The sequence below is a fragment of the Dothidotthia symphoricarpi genome (assembly GCF_010015815.1).
Source record: "Dothidotthia symphoricarpi CBS 119687 unplaced genomic scaffold P153scaffold_2, whole genome shotgun sequence".
In the NCBI taxonomy this organism is placed as follows: Eukaryota; Fungi; Ascomycota; class Dothideomycetes; order Pleosporales; family Dothidotthiaceae; genus Dothidotthia; species Dothidotthia symphoricarpi.
The window spans coordinates 1,435,073-1,451,638 of record NW_022985009.1 but is presented as its reverse complement, the minus strand read 5'-3'; the positions used below and the strand labels follow the sequence as shown (position 1 = coordinate 1,451,638).

General features: G+C 50.0%; 7 protein-coding genes across 7 annotated transcripts; 3 read left to right on the top strand and 4 right to left on the bottom strand.

Moving 5' to 3' along the window:
* The first annotated feature begins 75 nt into the window (after positions 1-75).
* On the top strand, positions 76-1,805 carry P153DRAFT_409611 (glycosyltransferase family 69 protein). Its single transcript, XM_033672074.1, has 3 exons — positions 76-636; positions 694-919; positions 1,015-1,805. Exons 1-3 carry the CDS (start codon positions 85-87, stop codon positions 1,404-1,406), a joined length of 1,170 nt encoding a protein of 389 aa, XP_033528560.1. The 5' UTR covers positions 76-84; the 3' UTR covers positions 1,407-1,805.
* Positions 1,587-2,726, bottom strand: P153DRAFT_363157 (retinol dehydrogenase 13). The gene has a single exon (XM_033667311.1). The coding sequence runs from the start codon at positions 2,633-2,635 to the stop codon at positions 1,661-1,663; it is 975 nt and encodes a 324-aa protein (XP_033528559.1). The 5' UTR covers positions 2,636-2,726; the 3' UTR covers positions 1,587-1,660.
* Positions 2,727-3,895: 1,169 nt separating this feature from the next.
* Positions 3,896-6,029, top strand: P153DRAFT_381353 (uncharacterized protein; the record flags this gene model as incomplete). Its single annotated transcript, XM_033670037.1, has 2 exons — positions 3,896-4,863; positions 4,916-6,029. 2 exons carry the CDS (start codon positions 3,896-3,898, stop codon positions 6,027-6,029), a joined length of 2,082 nt encoding a protein of 693 aa, XP_033528558.1.
* A 170-nt stretch (positions 6,030-6,199) lies between these two features.
* P153DRAFT_363154 (uncharacterized protein) lies at positions 6,200-7,748 on the bottom strand. Its single transcript, XM_033667310.1, has one exon. It carries the CDS (start codon positions 7,553-7,555, stop codon positions 6,293-6,295), a length of 1,263 nt encoding a protein of 420 aa, XP_033528557.1. The 5' UTR covers positions 7,556-7,748; the 3' UTR covers positions 6,200-6,292.
* A 560-nt stretch (positions 7,749-8,308) lies between these two features.
* Positions 8,309-9,286, top strand: P153DRAFT_353358 (uncharacterized protein; the record flags this gene model as incomplete). Its single annotated transcript, XM_033666436.1, has 1 exon — positions 8,309-9,286. One exon carries the CDS (start codon positions 8,309-8,311, stop codon positions 9,284-9,286), a length of 978 nt encoding a protein of 325 aa, XP_033528556.1.
* A 620-nt stretch (positions 9,287-9,906) lies between these two features.
* P153DRAFT_363152 (uncharacterized protein) lies at positions 9,907-13,881 on the bottom strand. The gene has a single exon (XM_033667309.1). It carries the CDS (start codon positions 13,431-13,433, stop codon positions 10,089-10,091), a length of 3,345 nt encoding a protein of 1,114 aa, XP_033528555.1. The 5' UTR covers positions 13,434-13,881; the 3' UTR covers positions 9,907-10,088.
* A 681-nt stretch (positions 13,882-14,562) lies between these two features.
* On the bottom strand, positions 14,563-16,362 carry P153DRAFT_281404 (MFS general substrate transporter; the record flags this gene model as incomplete). Its single annotated transcript, XM_033663140.1, has 6 exons — positions 14,563-15,414; positions 15,469-15,616; positions 15,665-15,723; positions 15,768-15,825; positions 15,898-16,157; positions 16,216-16,362. 6 exons carry the CDS (start codon positions 16,360-16,362, stop codon positions 14,563-14,565), a joined length of 1,524 nt encoding a protein of 507 aa, XP_033528554.1.
* Positions 16,363-16,566: the final 204 nt, after the last annotated feature.

The following is a 16,566-nucleotide window of genomic DNA, read 5'->3' as shown; positions in this document are numbered from 1 at the left end:
GGATTGGTTACTGCGTCACCTGTTACCCTGAACTTTACGGTATAATGCGACATCCTCTCTCTAGAAACATTGTAGACAAAATCAATGCACCTACCAATGTTTCTCCGCCGCTATTTGACCAAACAGGTACTCATCCTTGCATTTGCTCTCTTCAGTATATTCGAAACCACCCACGTACTACACTGCTTGTCGGGCCCTACGACCGAGCCCGTTACTCGACGACCTGAACGAGTGTATATTGCTAGTATACACTGGAACAACGAGCAGATTCTGCGAAACCATTGGAATAATGCTGTAGTAGCTCTAACAGAAGCACTTGGTAGAGAAAACGTTTTCATTACAGTATACGAGAGCGGGAGTTGGGATGACAGCAAAAGCGCCCTAAGGGAACTCGACATGACACTGGAAAGGCTTGAGATCAGGCGAAACATAACCTTGTCGGAAACTAATCATCTAGATGAGATATCTGTAGTAAACAAGACTTCTGGTTGGATTAACACACCTACAGGGAGAGAGCTCAGGCGGATACCCTATCTTTCTCGACTCCGCAATTGGACCTTGGAGCCTTTACAGGAGCTAGCTCGTCAAGGGGAGAGATTTGACAAGATACTTTTCTTGAACGATGTGGTATTCACAGTGCGTTTGAGGACAAACCTCCGCTCGGAATGTCTCGAATAGCTGACAACACTGTAGACAGACGATGTCTTCCGATTACTCAATACAAACGACGGAGACTTTGCAGCCGCTTGTTCACTAGACTTCAGTCACCCCCCACAGGTGTATGATACATTTGCGCTTAGGGATGTCGAGGGTCATGAGATGCTCATGCAGACATGGCCTTATTTTCGGGCAAGGGAATCTCGGCGAGCAATACTGGCGAACGATCCAACGCCGGTGACTAGTTGTTGGAATGGTATGGGTAAGTTTCGAAGATTTCCTATGCGTTGTACAACTTACACTCCGCGGTTTTATCTCTCTTGCTGCGATTGGCTAACTCGGCTTGCTTACTTGTAGTCGCAATGCCTGCTGAACCCTTTGTTTCGAGTCCTCCACTACGCTTCCGGGGCATCTCGGACTCTCTTGCAACCTCGCATCTCGAAGGATCTGAATGTTGCCTGATACACGTGGACAATCCTCTTCGTATTGAGAAGCAAACATACGTGAACCCGCAGGTGCGTGTAGGCTATAACGGTAAGGCATATGATGGAATGCATCCACAAAAGGTGTTATTGTCCTCCTGGCAAGTTTTCAAAGCCTTGTGGGAAAACCGCATCCGCCGATGGATCACATCACCTTTGCTCAAAGAATGGAGCGTGCGGGGAAGAGTTGGACATGAAGAAGATGGAAAGATTTGCCTTGTCGATGAGATGCAAGTGCTTCGCGGGAACGGGTGGGCACATGTATGAGACATGTGAAAAGACGGGGGGGTGTTCGAGGCATTCGCGACTGGATCCACACCAGCAACAGATGTGAAGCAATGACACTAATGTGTGTTGCTGGTGCCTGAAGTATGCATTCATCTGACGCGCCGCATCACCTATGGAGCGAAACTTGAGAGGTTTTGTTGCAATGACGAGGGAACAAGTCATGTGTTGATCATTACTCATGCCCGTCCAAACACCATGACCCATGGTTGGCTTCCATTATATCGATTTCCATCTCAATACTCAAACGTCTGTCCTACAAGTTTTTCGCTCAACTTCCACAACTTCTCTTCGTCCCCGGGAGGCGTTGCAGTCGGCTGCACGTCATCAGACAAATTTCCGTCCTCCAGATACACACCGTTGTATGCATCGAGCCGCGGGTCAAAAGCGGCCACAACATGCGTAGCCGTACATGCATCAAGGCTCCTAAAGTCAAACCCACGGTTCCAACCAATCGCCTTATCCTTCGCTACCAAGGTCGCCAGATCCTCATCTGTAAACCCCTGTGGAGCTAGCGAAGTTCCGAGAGCCTGCCCGGGGTGGAGACTGTACGCCTTCAACCCCTTCGAACCCAGTTTCCCCGCCAATGCCTTTGAGAACAGGATGTTGGCAGTCTTGCTCTGGCCGTATGCTTCCCACTCGTCGTATACTTTACCTCCCTGGAAGTTGGGATCGTCGAAGCGCACGCCACTGAAGCGATGCCCATCGCTGGCCACATTGACGATGCGCGGGCTTGTGGATGCCAGGATCTTGGGCATAATTAAGTTGGTGAAGAGGAAGTGGCCGATATGGTTGGAGCCAAATTGTAGCTCGATTCCTTCTGGCGTTGTTCTGTACGGTCCTGCCATGATACCTGCCGAGTTGACAACGACATCGATATGCTGCTCCGGGTATGCTAGGACTTCCTCAGCAGCTTTTCGGATAAACTTTTGCGATGCTAAATCCAAGGCTAGTACCCTTGTTTCGACGCCTGCGCTCTGGGGGTTTGCTTTGATTTTGTCGGCGGTTGCTTGGACTTTGGAAGGCGAGCGCCCGGCGAGGATCAAGAGCGCGGGCTTGTACTTTGCAATTTCTTCAACAAAGGTGGATCCCAGACCACCTTGTGTAACGCCAGTCGTCAGTACGATTTTGCCCGCGATCGCGGAGGCATTGTCAGCGGCGATCGTTGAAGCGAGTGCATTTTGGCGGTTGTACGGGAGTGGCGAGGACATGTTATTGATGTTGATAAATTGTGGATGTAGGTTCTCCGATGAGGATCACTTGCAGAACCTGGAGGATGCGTTCAAACAGTGACAGGTCCAATAATATGTACAACTTTTTGTCTTAGAGCAATCCTGTCATTCTTATATGTACGCCCACGTTAGACCGCCCCACATGATGATGAACTTAAATCCGAGGTCCCCGGACTCGCCGGACTTAAGTAGTTCTTCTTTACATCACCACGCGAGCGCATTATAGATTACGATATTGATGGCTGTAAGTACATACCTACTTACCACATTGATTCACTGTTTGCTCAAGGACACTAGTTTTATGTGACTATGATGCGTGAATATTCTTGGCGTTCACTCTTACTCCAACTCAACAATGATTCATCAGCTTGATAACGGCGATAGGTATGAGGCCGAAAGGTACGTTCCAACCTTTGAGCGTAGTGCTGTTCGAGTAGGAAGTTTCCTGAGAGGAGAAGTAGTTTGAACCCTGACATCTTCCCTGACGTTGGCCAGAACCTACTTGTCGACCTTCTCCTCGGTTTCGAACATAGAGATTTCTGGGCCTTTCTGTTCCCTCCTCTGGCTTGACAAACTTTGCTTCATTACCCAACGCAATTTCGTCAGACGGCATTGCAGGTCTCTTCCTCTTGACTCTAGGAGCATGTGCACACTCGTGTCATGGTTCTAGTTGTCCCCGAATGGTGTCAGAAGACATTCCACACGGTTGACCAGCATGAGAACAACACTTTTCACGCATACCCACTCTAGCTAAGGCAGTGCGGCTAGATAAGCAGGTAACAAGTCTTAGCCAGAGCTACCCCTCATTCATACCGCCAAGTCTATTTCCAATCCAGCCTATCGTCTTCGGGTTTCTTTCATGCATCGAGGTCTTGGCCCTGTTGTCAGCCTGATGCATTCACTCAGCCCCCCGCAGTGCACTGAGGACTACGATAGGACGTCTGATGCACCGAAATAGCCCCATCGATCTGCATAGGCTCTGTGATACTATCTTTCTTCTTCTATATATACACATGCCCGATATTTGTATACTGATATGAGCTGCAGCTCGTAGCCGAACCCAATCATCTACGACGCTTGTGTTTTCACCGCCCTGCAGTGTCACAAGGAGATTTCGAACAAGGCTAGCCCCTGGGATTGAAACTCATAAGAAGACAATGATGACAGAAAATATGACTTGGAATGTTAAATACATTTTACTGGTTTTGAAATCGACGTTATCGCTTCCTAGAGATCGGCATGGCATCGATACCTGTCCAGGTCTCTCTTCAGCAAAACCCAGTCTACCTTGGTGTTTGGACAAACTGGTCTTCAGGTTCTCTCACTGGGCTGACCCTTACAGTGACGCTCCAGAATGGAGGCCTATTGATCGCTTTTCTCGCACTTTTTGTAACCTTCACTGGTACATGTTTTTGGACCATTGTTTCTTTTGCCGTCCACCAAATACAGAGCCAGCAAACCCCACAGAACGCAATATATCATCAGCGGCAGGCGATACTTCGCAACTCCGGGACCAGCGCGGAGGCACTCTGGAGGCTATTGAGAATGTCATGGACTTGGCGCAGATATGCTCCAACCACTTCAATCAGGCGCTCCTTGTTGCCATTAGCTATGAGCATATTAACTCTTAGCGTTTTTGCCATAGCTGGAATCTTCTCTTCCAGAGTTGCTACGTCTAGAGATGGCGATGTTCTCGTCGTTGGTAACAAATGCGCAACAGTCAATAGTTCCCGGTTTACAACCCAGGATTTCGGCCTGATTCAAACATATTTGACTAGTAGAATCAGGTCAAGCGCCAATTACGCAGCTACCTGCTATACAAATACCAGCTCCACACAAAGCTGCCGTGCCTTCGTTCGACATAGTCTTCCTTACGAAGTCACGAAGAGGGCAGCTTGTCCCTTCCCAGGCAATGATAGAATATGTCGATCTGCCAAAGGAGCTATCCGTCTTGATTCAGGATTTATCGACAGCCACTTCGACTTGGGTATTAACTCGCGGTTGTCGGGACGTTTCCTTTACCGGACTGTCAATGAATGCGCTCCAGTACAGAGTAAGGGGTATGCCCGTGTCAACTCCTCTTCGTCACCAAGCATCGTTGAGTTCCTATATGGGCCGGACCGGAACACTTGCCAGAATGAATGCACTTTTGATTATGTTGCTGAAAGGAGCAAGAACCCTCAAGGAAATAATGACTATACCCTCTCGTACGTCCCACTTCGCTCCTACAATATGCTCCATACTGATGTCACATATCAGCATTAGCACACACTATGCGGAATCAGACGATATTAACAGTGCGGTATTTAACACATGGAACCCGATCCCTGAACTCTTGCTTCCCCACGCAGATATCAGCATCATCTTCCTCGCGGCGAACGAGATACCGTTTTTCGCACCCGTAGATGATCCTTGGTTTGCAGCCGGTCACCAAGGGCCTGTCAATATCAGTATTGCTTCCAGAGACATCCAAGTCTACGGTAGCGACGAACCAGCACGTGCCTTAGCATGTACCCAGCAATATCAGTTCTGCAACCCAGCCCTAGAGGGGGATGACGGTTGTACACCGTTACTAGGGATATACGAGGCTACCACAGCATCACCGGCATTGTTTCCACACCCAACAGATAGAGAGAGGTTCTCGTGGTCTGCATCCGCCATCCTGAATATGGCTGGCGGCTTTACAGAACTCATCCGTACTCTAAGGAGTGGGTCGCTTCTAGCACGTGACTCTCTTTCCGGAGGAGGACAATATGCTTTACCCAGCAATCAGTGGGAACTTGAGCTCGAGCATTGGTTCAAGTTCACATTGGCAGATGTTCAGCGGGCGATACTCGATCAAGCGATTGGCCCAGTCTACCCAGATGCGCGTCGATTTCATTCACCACCCAGTTCTGCTGTAGAACGCGCCATTTGCGATAACCAGAAGGTTCGAAGTGACTCCTTCACCTCTTTCAATGTACTTGGGCTAGTGTTGATTGTTTCGATTGGTGGGTTTATTATGATACTTTCAGCCCTCCTACCCTGGGCTACCAGACGCATACTGGGGCATCGAAGACCATTCACTAGCCTGGAGTGGATTGCAAATGATACACTACAGCTCCAACGGCTTGCGCATGAAGCTCTTGGCGCAGGAGATTGGGAAGGCGCCTGCGATGATTACCCTCGAACACGGAAGGGCGATCTTCTGGCTACTCTTAACATTAAAAATCAGAAGCATCCCGTTCTGGAATCGCCCCACAAGGTTGTCATGCTGGAAGAGGAAGAGGAAGAAGATTCAACAATAGACACCGTTCAGGAGTCTCTGTTGAGTCTGGAAATTCCGCGCAGCTCTCTTGAGCTTTCTCAACGCTTTATGAGTGCCAGTTGTTAGTCTTCTGCTAAGATTCCATCTTATGTTTCAGATGGTCGTCAAAGAGGGGGGAGAATGCGGCAAACGGCGCGTGCACGAAGGTTTCTCGTACGAAAACCTGTCATCATCCTGCGGTGCATCTGCCGTCAGAAACTTGGATGGTGAACCTTGGATAGATCAGAATGAACTACCTTTCCCATTACTACACTACTGGAGCATCTTGTCGTTCAAATTCGCCTGCCTTGCCTGTCAAGCAACGTTACTTCCCATGCGTCGGGTTCGTCTTAGTTTCGCTTTGGTTCCATCTCCCGAATATACGTAAGCCAAGTCAAGCTCTCTTGGGCGGGTCTTCCATGTGCATACAAAGGGTCGTGATCGAGTTGATGGAGAAATGCCTGTTCGGCTCCAAGCTGCTCTTCACTTGTCTTCTCGCTCCAGTCTCTCAACATCTTCTCCAAAGCCCCTTCGATGTCGCGCTTCCTCATGCGTCTTAACTCTGCCTCATGCTGCTCAAAACGATGCCTAAATTCCTCTGGAGGGATTGTGCCCTGTCCTTTCTCATCGTGTCTAGTCCGCATTGCATGCAAGGCCCACTTTCCTGCTCGCTCAAATCCAATCACACAAGTAGGTTCAAAGCAACGGAAGGGCTCGCATCGCTCGTCAAAATGATGTCTCTCCCGCGCTTCAATCAATAATAGGGGAATGGCCCATTTTCGGCTGCAAAAACGCTGAAATTGATAGTCAATATGTTGGTACGCCCCCACCAGACCACGAAACTCTTTTGGAGGCAGAATGATGCTCTGTCGTCTCCAGTCGGGATAGACCATCTCCCATTCGCCTGCAACACTAGCATCGCCTGCTAGGCGCCATAGGTTTCTCTCGAGTAGGCAGCTAACGTCGTCCCGCTGTAGTATAGATGCGGATACAGTGACTCCAAGAGGGCACATCTGCACCACCATCTTCAGCTCACATGGCGGGGTGTGTTCGGCTCCTCGTGGGTGACTTTCACTCACGACGACATGGGTTACGCGAGGGAATCGGCGCCGTAAAGTTCGCCAGAGGTCACATATACGCTTCTCTATGACCCAGGACGACGCCGACTGTGCTTCTCCAATCGAGGGCTCGCTGTCGTGCAAGACAGAGGTCATGTGGTCGAATTCGACTTCAATCTGCTCCACATAAGGCAGGATGTTCATGGCATGGTATGCGGGGCCTGGAAAGCCCCCAGCCAGTAACCAAGGAGCGTCAACATGGTACCACACATCTGGGTCAGACCAGAAAAGCTTTCTAGCCTCGATTCGCATGGTAGACGACACATGCATGAGCTGAAAGAGGGTCGGCCGGTCGCAGAAGCGGAGAACATCCAGCTGCAGTTCGGTGGGCAATTTGCCAAACAGTGAGAAGATGGCGTGTGGGAAGCTTGCTAGTCCAGACTGCACTGAACGTGAGAACAAGACGCGAGGTTCGCCATCCTGGGTGACGTTCAGGCTCCAGTCTAGCGGCTTGTTCCAAGGGCCAGTGTGGATAGCACTTAGCATTTCAGCCATAGCGAAGTTAGGTAGTTTTTAGGAGATATGAGCCTTGTGTAGGTAACAATGCGAGAGCAGCTCGTCATGTTGTGTACAAACCACGCAAAACATTGGAGGGCATGGAGATCGATACGTGTGCAGATGATTACGTAATTACACACACCTCCCTATTTTTCTTTTTATCGAAGGTAGATAGTACTATACACAGTACATTGGTGATGCTTTGAACGTCAGGCAACCTCCGTGGTATGATGCATGCATTGCTGTCCTATTCGAGCATGTTCCCCATGATCCTGATCCTGTTGATCGAGGCAACCGGAGTTGGTAACTCGAAGTGAGTGGACGGAATCTGAAATGGATCGTGTCGAAGGCGATGTGTAAGAACGGCACACAGAAGAGCTGATGTCCAATCGAGGGCATTTGAGAGGGCACGAGGCTACGTGGGATCATCCGCGGTCGAGTAACCTCGCACGTAATACTTCTTGCCGGTCGTTGATTCGCGGATGAGAGTGATATTAGGGCTTGTTGGGATTGGCTCGACACGTGATAGCGCGATGTTTAGTCATCTAGCGTGTTCACTATCCCACTCGTCGAGACGCCTTAGCATACAGAATCACTTAGAGTTTACACATACAATCACACAAACTACCGGATATCGACCGGCGACCCTCAGGCTTAGAGTTGCTTTCGTCTAACTTTACTCTCTGCTCTCCGAAGCTCCATTTGCGTTTCTCCCAAAGGCGCCGAAAGCGAAAGGTGCCGATCGTCCTAATGCCTCCCAAGCGTCAGAAAAAGACGGTCACAAGTTCTGGCCAAAAGCGGCAGCGCAAATTTGAGGAACTTAGGCATAGCTACCCGGCGTTCCAGGACGCACTCGGCACTGGGGCTGTCTCAAAGAACCCTAACGCTTGCTTCCTGGGTATTCCTAGAGAGTTGAGAGATCTAATCTACCATGAGATCTGGAAAACAAAGAAGCCTTTCAAAGTCGGGCTACCGCAGAGGAACGATTTTCGGATTTTTGAGGTCCAGTACAGTGCAGACATAGTTGAACCCCGAGAGGATGCCTTGACACCCACGGTTCAACGGTCCCCATGGATTCTTGCAAGTAAACAGGTGCTTGAAGAGGCTATTCAGCAATTTCAGCGAGAAGCATCGTGGACCTACATGAACCGTCCTTCCTTTAATACAGATGTGCGTCAAATCGGAGGATGGAGCTCATCCATTACTCGCAGGCCTGCGAATCGGCGAAGCCCTATCCTACTGACGATTGACACTGTGCCGATCATCAAGTTCCCACAATCTCTCTTGATGGGCGCTTATGGTGAGATGGATAACAGAGAAACACCCATATATCGGATCCAATTCTACAGTGATACGAGACACCTTCTCCAGTCATTGTTTGCCAGCGTATCCAGGACAGCTAGTCTTAGGTCTTTATCTCTAGTTGTCGAAGGGAAGTTTGGGCGTGTCGAGGATGATAGAAACGTTAAAGTGTACTCCGACCTTCCGTCCTGCGACTTGCCGAATCTCCAGACCCTAGAGGTATTGGTTTTATTCCGCGAAGAAGTCTCCGAGGGCACGCACTTCATGAGTAAACTTAAAGAGAGTATCTCTGGAATGGGACTCGCTATGATGGGTGGCAACGGAACCATACAATTCAAAAAGATTCTGGTACCTATCCCACAGACAGAATCCCAGTTCCCTCCAAGGCCATGGTTCGACTGGAAGTTCGAGTTCAAACGAGTCTGACGATAGATTGGTGTCTTTGTCCAGAAGATGAATACAATCAGTCTCTATGAGACTGTGTTTCAAGTAAGTCTCACGAACACATGAGCAGCTCTGTTCTTATAAATTCTCGATGTCCGTCTATTGCATCGTTTGTAGATAACGAGTGCCTACTATCATTCGAGAATTTCCTCGCTTCGCCTCTTCTGCTTCTCTGGCCCTTCTACGTTTCCAGCAGACTTGTATAGATTAGCCTGTAAGCTTCTCATCAAGTATCACACTATTGAACATGCAAGAATGACTCATGGCGATTGACCAACGTCTGTACCGTATAAAGCATACAAATACGCTGGACATTTTTTACTTTCGATGGATTCGGCATACACATGGGTAGGCGCAGATCATCGATAACGGCCATTAATTTGTATCAGCACAGATGTCTTGTCGATCCCGTGATATTCTTTGTCAAACAGTCACAAAAGAGTAAACCAATGTATGCAGAAGATGCCAGTTGAATAGAACTCCAATGTAACGCAATGACCATGATGTCTAGCATCACAATCTAACGAAGAGAAGCGGTACTCGAACACATTCGTGAATTTCATATATCTTCATAATCTCGTAAAGCAGCTATCAATTATAGAGACTGCACATGAAGCACATTTGCGCTGCCTCGCTACATATCAACATGGTCTCGTAACGCATACTCATTCCTATCGTACATTCAGGGTCCATAAATCATAACCGGATATCCTACAAACACGTCACCGAAACAGTCGTCAAATGCGGTAAAAGACAAGCTTCGCGCTCGTAAACCACACGTTTCTTAAGCCACAGCCTTGATGCGCTTCCTTTCTTTCGCCAGCCTCTTTGCCACACTCTCAAGCTCGGTGGTAAGGTCTGCTTTCTTCTTGTTTAAGTCGTCAAACACCTGCGAGTAAGCACTTTCCTGTCGCTCTAGCAGCTGGTTCAGCAGGTGATAGCCATCTCTGGCGAAGACGTCTGCGATGTCAGCAACAGCTGTCTCATTGTCGACGATGTGACGCAATACCCGCTTTGAGGCGCGGATGAGCAGGTCGTGCAGGGCGCGTTGATGGGGCTCAAGACTAGCTTCCCATTCTAATTCCTCTGCCTGCGAGGTCGGAATTGGAGGATCGCTCGAGGGCTCGGACTCAGCGGATGTGGAGCTGTGGCTGCTAGACGAACTTGGACCAGGGCGATTTGAAGGGAAGCGGACTGTGGGTGCTTTGGACGGAAGCTCGTATTGTTTGTGCTCGTATTCGTCATCGTCGTTTACAAATGTGGTGTCGCCTTCCGTATCAGCATCACCATTGTTAGGAAGGCCTTGATCCCGTTTTTGGTTCTGGTCTCGAGTCTCATCTTCACACTGGTCTTTCATCTGAGTGTCGTCGATAGGTTGCCCAGAAGCGGAGAGAACAGAATCCTCTGCCTCTGCTTCTCGCTGACTTCCATACAACGGCGCCGAGCTTAATCCCGATCCTGAGGATTTGGCATGAATGCGTGTTGTACTATCGTCGGAGTAATTGTCGCGTCTAGTACCGTCTTCCTCCCGTGCCGCAATTGACTTCTGATATGACGATTGCGCAGTTTGAGCGGCACTATTTGGGGACCTCTGCAGGACTTGGTGGGCTTTGCTCTGCTTCGCCTTTACCGACATTGATGGCTCATTCAAGTCCGAAAACGATGTATGTCGCTGCCGAGTAGAGGTCTCAACCCCAGTCAGGCTGAGCGTCGTCTTTGGGCTTGTTCTCAATCGCGGAGGCGGCTGAACTGCTGCTCTGAGGGTGTCTTCTTCCATTTCTGAGGTGTCGGAATCATTGGCGTTTACTAGAGTAATATGTGACATTGGTTTCTTCGAATCCGGGTTGTCATGGATTTGATCTCCTCCTGTGAGTCGACGGATGAAATTGGTCGACTTGCCACCTGCGCGGCGATGGCTGAATGGATCACTTTTTGCGGTCTGCATATCTCCCTTCCGCTTTTGATCGTCGATGTCGTCTCGATCTGCATGACCTGAGATGGCTGTGGACTCCGCAGTTGGAGAGTCGGGAACACGCTTGCTATTGCTAGACAGAATCTCTGTATCCACTACAGACCGACGTACACTGTCAGTCCGTCCTTCTGGCGCTTGCCAGGTTGGCGGAGATGATGTCATGAGAGGCAGTGGTTCGTTAGGACTTTCTGGCTCTTCAGTTGGAGTCTCTGACCTTCGGAGGATGGGCTGCGATCTTGATTTCGTAGGTGTAGAAGGTGATTGGCGATCTTGGGACGGCCGTGGAGGCTTCTTGAACAATGCTGTGGAGGTGACCAGCGGGTTTACGGAATTCAGTAGCCCTCCAATCAATGAATGGCGTGTAGAAGCAACCGGAGAGGGAGCCTGCTGAACTGGTTTTTGCTTGGCCAGGTGTGAACTCGGCTTGTTCTTGAGCTGGCGCAGACGAGGTTCCTTCCTAGACTGGCGAGAAAGTGGCTCTTCCGGTTTGTTGCGCCGGACGGATTCTGCTGGTTCGCTTTGTTCAGTCTCCGAGTTATGCCCATCTGAACTCTCCACAGCTACAGCGTCTTCAGCGTCTCGTTTCACTTTGGGGTTCGTCCTTTTCTTTGGCTGTCTGGCATCAGCATCAACATCCGGTGCGTCCTTCCGCTTTGTGTTTGTAGTTTTTTTTTTCAATTTTGGTTCTGGCAATGGCCTGTCAGGAATAAACTCGTCGTCGGAATCGGCCTGTCGTTTAGTCTGCGACTTTCTTCCCTTACGTGTGTCGGCAGTAGCATGATTAGTCCCTTTGAGTTGGGCTTGCTCCATGTTCTGTGTTGGTATGTCGAAGATCGAGGCTTCATCAGAGTCGTCATCCGAGCTAGCTTCTTTCATGGACTTTACATTGTTTGATCTTTTGTTTCGTGTAACAGCAGCAGGCCTTGCCTTTGTAGGTATTTGCTTCGAGACTCTCGCCTTCGCAACCTGAGAGATGCTCGGCAGCTTTCCCTTGCTATGTGTCGCTCGCTTTGATACTGATCGTGACGACGCTGCCTGCTCCGACGAGCCAGCTCCATCGCCAGTATCGTTCACAGTAGCTACATGTCGTCGTCGACTTTCCTTCGATGAACTAGCGTTGGTGGACGCATCTGGAGTATCTGAAGTGTTTTCGTGCGATGGTGCGGTGGCGTTTTGCTGTTGTGGTCGTGCCTGAGCCGAACTCATGTTCTTCGGGCTCGCAGTGATCGACTGCCGTGCTGGCTGATTGTTGTCCTGCTTTTGTTGTAATTCCGATTGATATGTGTCTGTGGGCGCGCTACTTAGACCCGAAGAGTCTAGTCGTGATAGGCTACCTGACGAAGAGCCTTTCGTGTTCTTGAGCGATCTGGTTGTGGGCTGTTGACGGGACGATCGCGTTCGACTGCTCATGATAGCGTCATCATCCGAAAAGGAACGCTGTGAATCATCATCACGGGCTATTTTTTGGGCGGGTGGATCGTCGTGGTGTTCTTGTTGTTTTGTGACTTTGCTGGTTTGTATAGGGGACCAACGGCCTACATACATTGGAGAACTGCGGGATATCATCGGGCGAGCCCGTGGAGGATGGCCAAGGCCGGAAACGTTGCTCTGTTTGAATTCGTTGATCGCCCTCTCGACATCTATGGCATCCACCTGGTCCTGAAACGTGAGCCTGAGCTCCGTTCCCTTGCGCTTCGACGTGTTCACACTGTACGTCCATAGCCCGTAGTCGAGCATCAGCACAATATCCCAGGCTGCGCGTTGTACGACTTGCGATTGAGAATCCGCGAGATCAGACTGATGGGTACGCGTACTGTGGATATGACTAAACGGTATGTCGACAAACGTTATCTTCCGGAACGTTTTATCTGGCGCAATAATAGTAAGCAGCTCGTTCTGTAGAACTGCGATAGGAACGCCCTCCTCCCAGTGGCTCCATCTGAAATTGTCGGAAGCGACTATCGAGACGGGGTATATGACGTATGCGTCTGTGTTCAGATTCGCGAGAGCCAGATCGCCCAGTGTGTCAAGAAAGCGCTGGAACCGTCCCATCCAGTCTCGGTCAGTCTTTTTTGGAAAGTTAGGCGCGCTATCCTTGACCTTGTCTGATCCCCAGAAGCTAGAGTATTCGATACCGTGTTCCATGCCTTGCTTCATGATGAGGCCAGCGACAACCTTCGTCTCTTCCCACTCTGTCGCACTGAGAATGACCTCGCCCAGGCCACACAGAACCTCCTTCAATTGCCCCAAGTGCTCGGCCGTGTCCGAAGAAGCGTATAGCATTTGTACAAGCGCGATCCCGGCCCATCTTCTTCGAGTAACAGACAAATTCTTATCGCAGAATGCGCGCAGATAATCCTCAGCAACAGTAGAGAGTGTCGATCCGCTGAAATCGTGGGCTGAAATGAGCTCATGCAGGCGCGTATGCGATACGTCGCTATCCGGCTCTTGGAGCACATTTGCAAAAGCTTGTGCGGTCATTGCGGAGACAAAATGTAAATCCTTGAGAGAAACAGCTCATTCGAGCGGAGGTGAGTTGAAACAGTGATGTTGACAGAAACTCGAACAAAAAGTGAGGTGCGAGGCGCGCGTTTGGAAAAAGGAGTGTGTGGAGCTAGTGAGAACGGAAGGCGCGTAGACGTTTGACGTCAGGGTTGAGCAAGGCGCGATAGTTTCGCGATGAGCCCACCTTGCCCCAGCCCACCTCAAGGAACTGCAGCGCCATGTGTATCACAGCAGCGAGAGAACAAAGCGAATTCAAAACTGAAATACAAAGGATCCAAGCCAGGAATGACGGTTGCAGAGAAATATGACAAAAATGAGGGTTTACCTACACAACCAGCGCGTCTGTTGGTTGCTTATGGCGCGATCGTCGCAGAACTTCCGCTTTAAATAATCTCTACTACCATTGTACGATTATTGTATCGTACGTCGACTGCATTCTTGATGGGCACTCAATAAAGGCGATGAGTTGCGAGGTGCGATGGTTTCGACCGCGAAACAAGAGAAAGGAAAACGCCAGGACAGACTTGGCTAGCACGCTGCCCGCTCACAAACATCATTCCAAGCTCTAACCTCGAAACTCTCTCAATGGTGGATAAAGTCATGTCGCTATGTGTTCTTAAGGCTCTGTGGTTCGACGAACTGACTATGCAATATAACAAGTGGGGTACCAGATCTCTTATATACACAAGCACTCTCTTCCCCATATATACTCACTATCGTCCAGCGCGAGATGCGATTTCCTGCTCTCAAATACCCTAATGAGCAGCCCCATGCTGCCTTTTCATAGCGTATAGAGAAAGTCCGGCCTCTTATCGCCCATGTCGTGAATCTCTGCCTCGCTCTTTCCCTCAATCGAGGCATCGCGAGCGCCACTCATACGTTTCTTGTTTTCCGCCGCCAACATCATCCTCGTCACGATACTTCCTCCAAACAGAAACACCGCCAAGTACACCAACACAACTCCATGTCCAAGAAAGTATCTCGGCTTGTCCTTCCCCCTATAGATGTTCGAACTGACAACGCCGTTTAGATTTCCCCAGCCGATGGCGAAGCCAAGCGTGATGCCGCGCTTGTATGTGCCTTCGATGTTGTTTGAGATCCATGATACCGTGTTTGCAACGCACGGGTAGATGCCCATAGCTCCGAAGAAAGTACCGGCGTATCGTACGTGTGGCGATGCGGAGCCTATCAACATGCAAAAGCCAGCGATACCGACGAGCGAGATGCCGATGTTGCACAGTCCGCGCTGTCCTGTCCGATCCGCGAGCCACCCAATGGAGACGGTGACGATGGCCGCTGCCGCATAAGGCGGCACAGAAAGCAGATTTGCGGTGATGGAGGTGTATCCCATTGCGCTGAGAATCGAAGGGAGGAAGAGACTGAACGCGTACAGCGCACCATCGGCGCCCATGTAGATGATCATGAACATGTACGTCTTCCAGTCTGTGACAGATTGCCAGAAGTACTTCATCTTGAAGTCCTCGTGTTCAGCAGAGGACTGCTGGTCGTCTCTGAGGCGCCGGAGCACGCGTGCGCGATCGTCTGGACTGAGGAACGTGGCTTCGGTGGGGAAATCGTGAACCATCCAGTAGCTGGCAATCCCAACTAAGACTGTGGCGAGACCTTCGAGAATCTATATTCCATATCAGTACATGCAACTGAGTGTTTTGGAAACCAAGGCACTTACGAAGATCCATGCCCATCCAGGTTTCCCACCCACTCCTGCCATTTTCGAAATTCCCGCTGCGAGAAGACCGCCAAAGGAGCCTGCTAACGCGGCAGCCGAAAAGAAGATCGCAGCTCTGATACCGAATTCAGAACGCTTGTACCAGCATCTAGCGAATGTTAGCGATTGCGAAGCTAGCACAAACGGGGGAACTTACGAGAGATAGTAGTTGACACCGGGGAAGAGACCAGCCTCTGCAACACCAAGCCACCAGCGCTGTAAATATTAGCGACAAATCAACACACTTATGAAGTACATACGGCAGTCATCAGCCCAGCCCAATTATGCACCAGTCCCATACATGTCATGCAAATACCCCTAGAACACATGTTAGTATCGATGTTATCTGATACCTGACTCTCCTCGCCTTCACACTAGTGTACTACATACCACCACAGCATGATTATCGGCAAAAATATGCTCGGCCTCATCTTCTTAAGCAATACATTCGTCAACGGCTCGAAGACTGCGTAGCTCACGAAGAAAATCGTCAGACTGGCATTGTACTGTGCGTCCGACATGTGCAAATCCTCCTGTAGGCCGTCGACCTTCGCATTTCCAATGTTTGTTCGGTCGAGGAAGGATATCAGATACAGGAAGGATAGCCATGGTATGAGGTTGGTGTCGAGTTTCCAGACGAGGGCGCGGTCCTAAGATGTGGTGAGCAAGTGTGGGATGGAAGATTATGGGATGGGGTTGTGCACTTACTGCGGCAGCACGTTCTTCGTCACTGAGTCCTGCATCGGGGTCGGGAAGGTTGTCGATTGTGTGTCTATGCGGCCGTTCGAGATGTGTGTGGTCAATTTTCTTCTCCTCGCTGGCAGCATCGCTGTTTCTTTCTACCGCGGACGCCATTCTATCTGCAAAATCCAAGGTAGATATGGTATGTGAATCGAGCGAGTTATGTGAGCAAGCCGGCTTATAACCAAAACCGTTCTGTCGATCACCACAACGTGCAACGCTCTCGGCCTCAACACTGACGTCCGAACTCCTCAGCAAAATGCCGGCAGTTACCAAAGCACCGTTTACGATTTGCACTTCCGAACTCCCGCTCCCCAC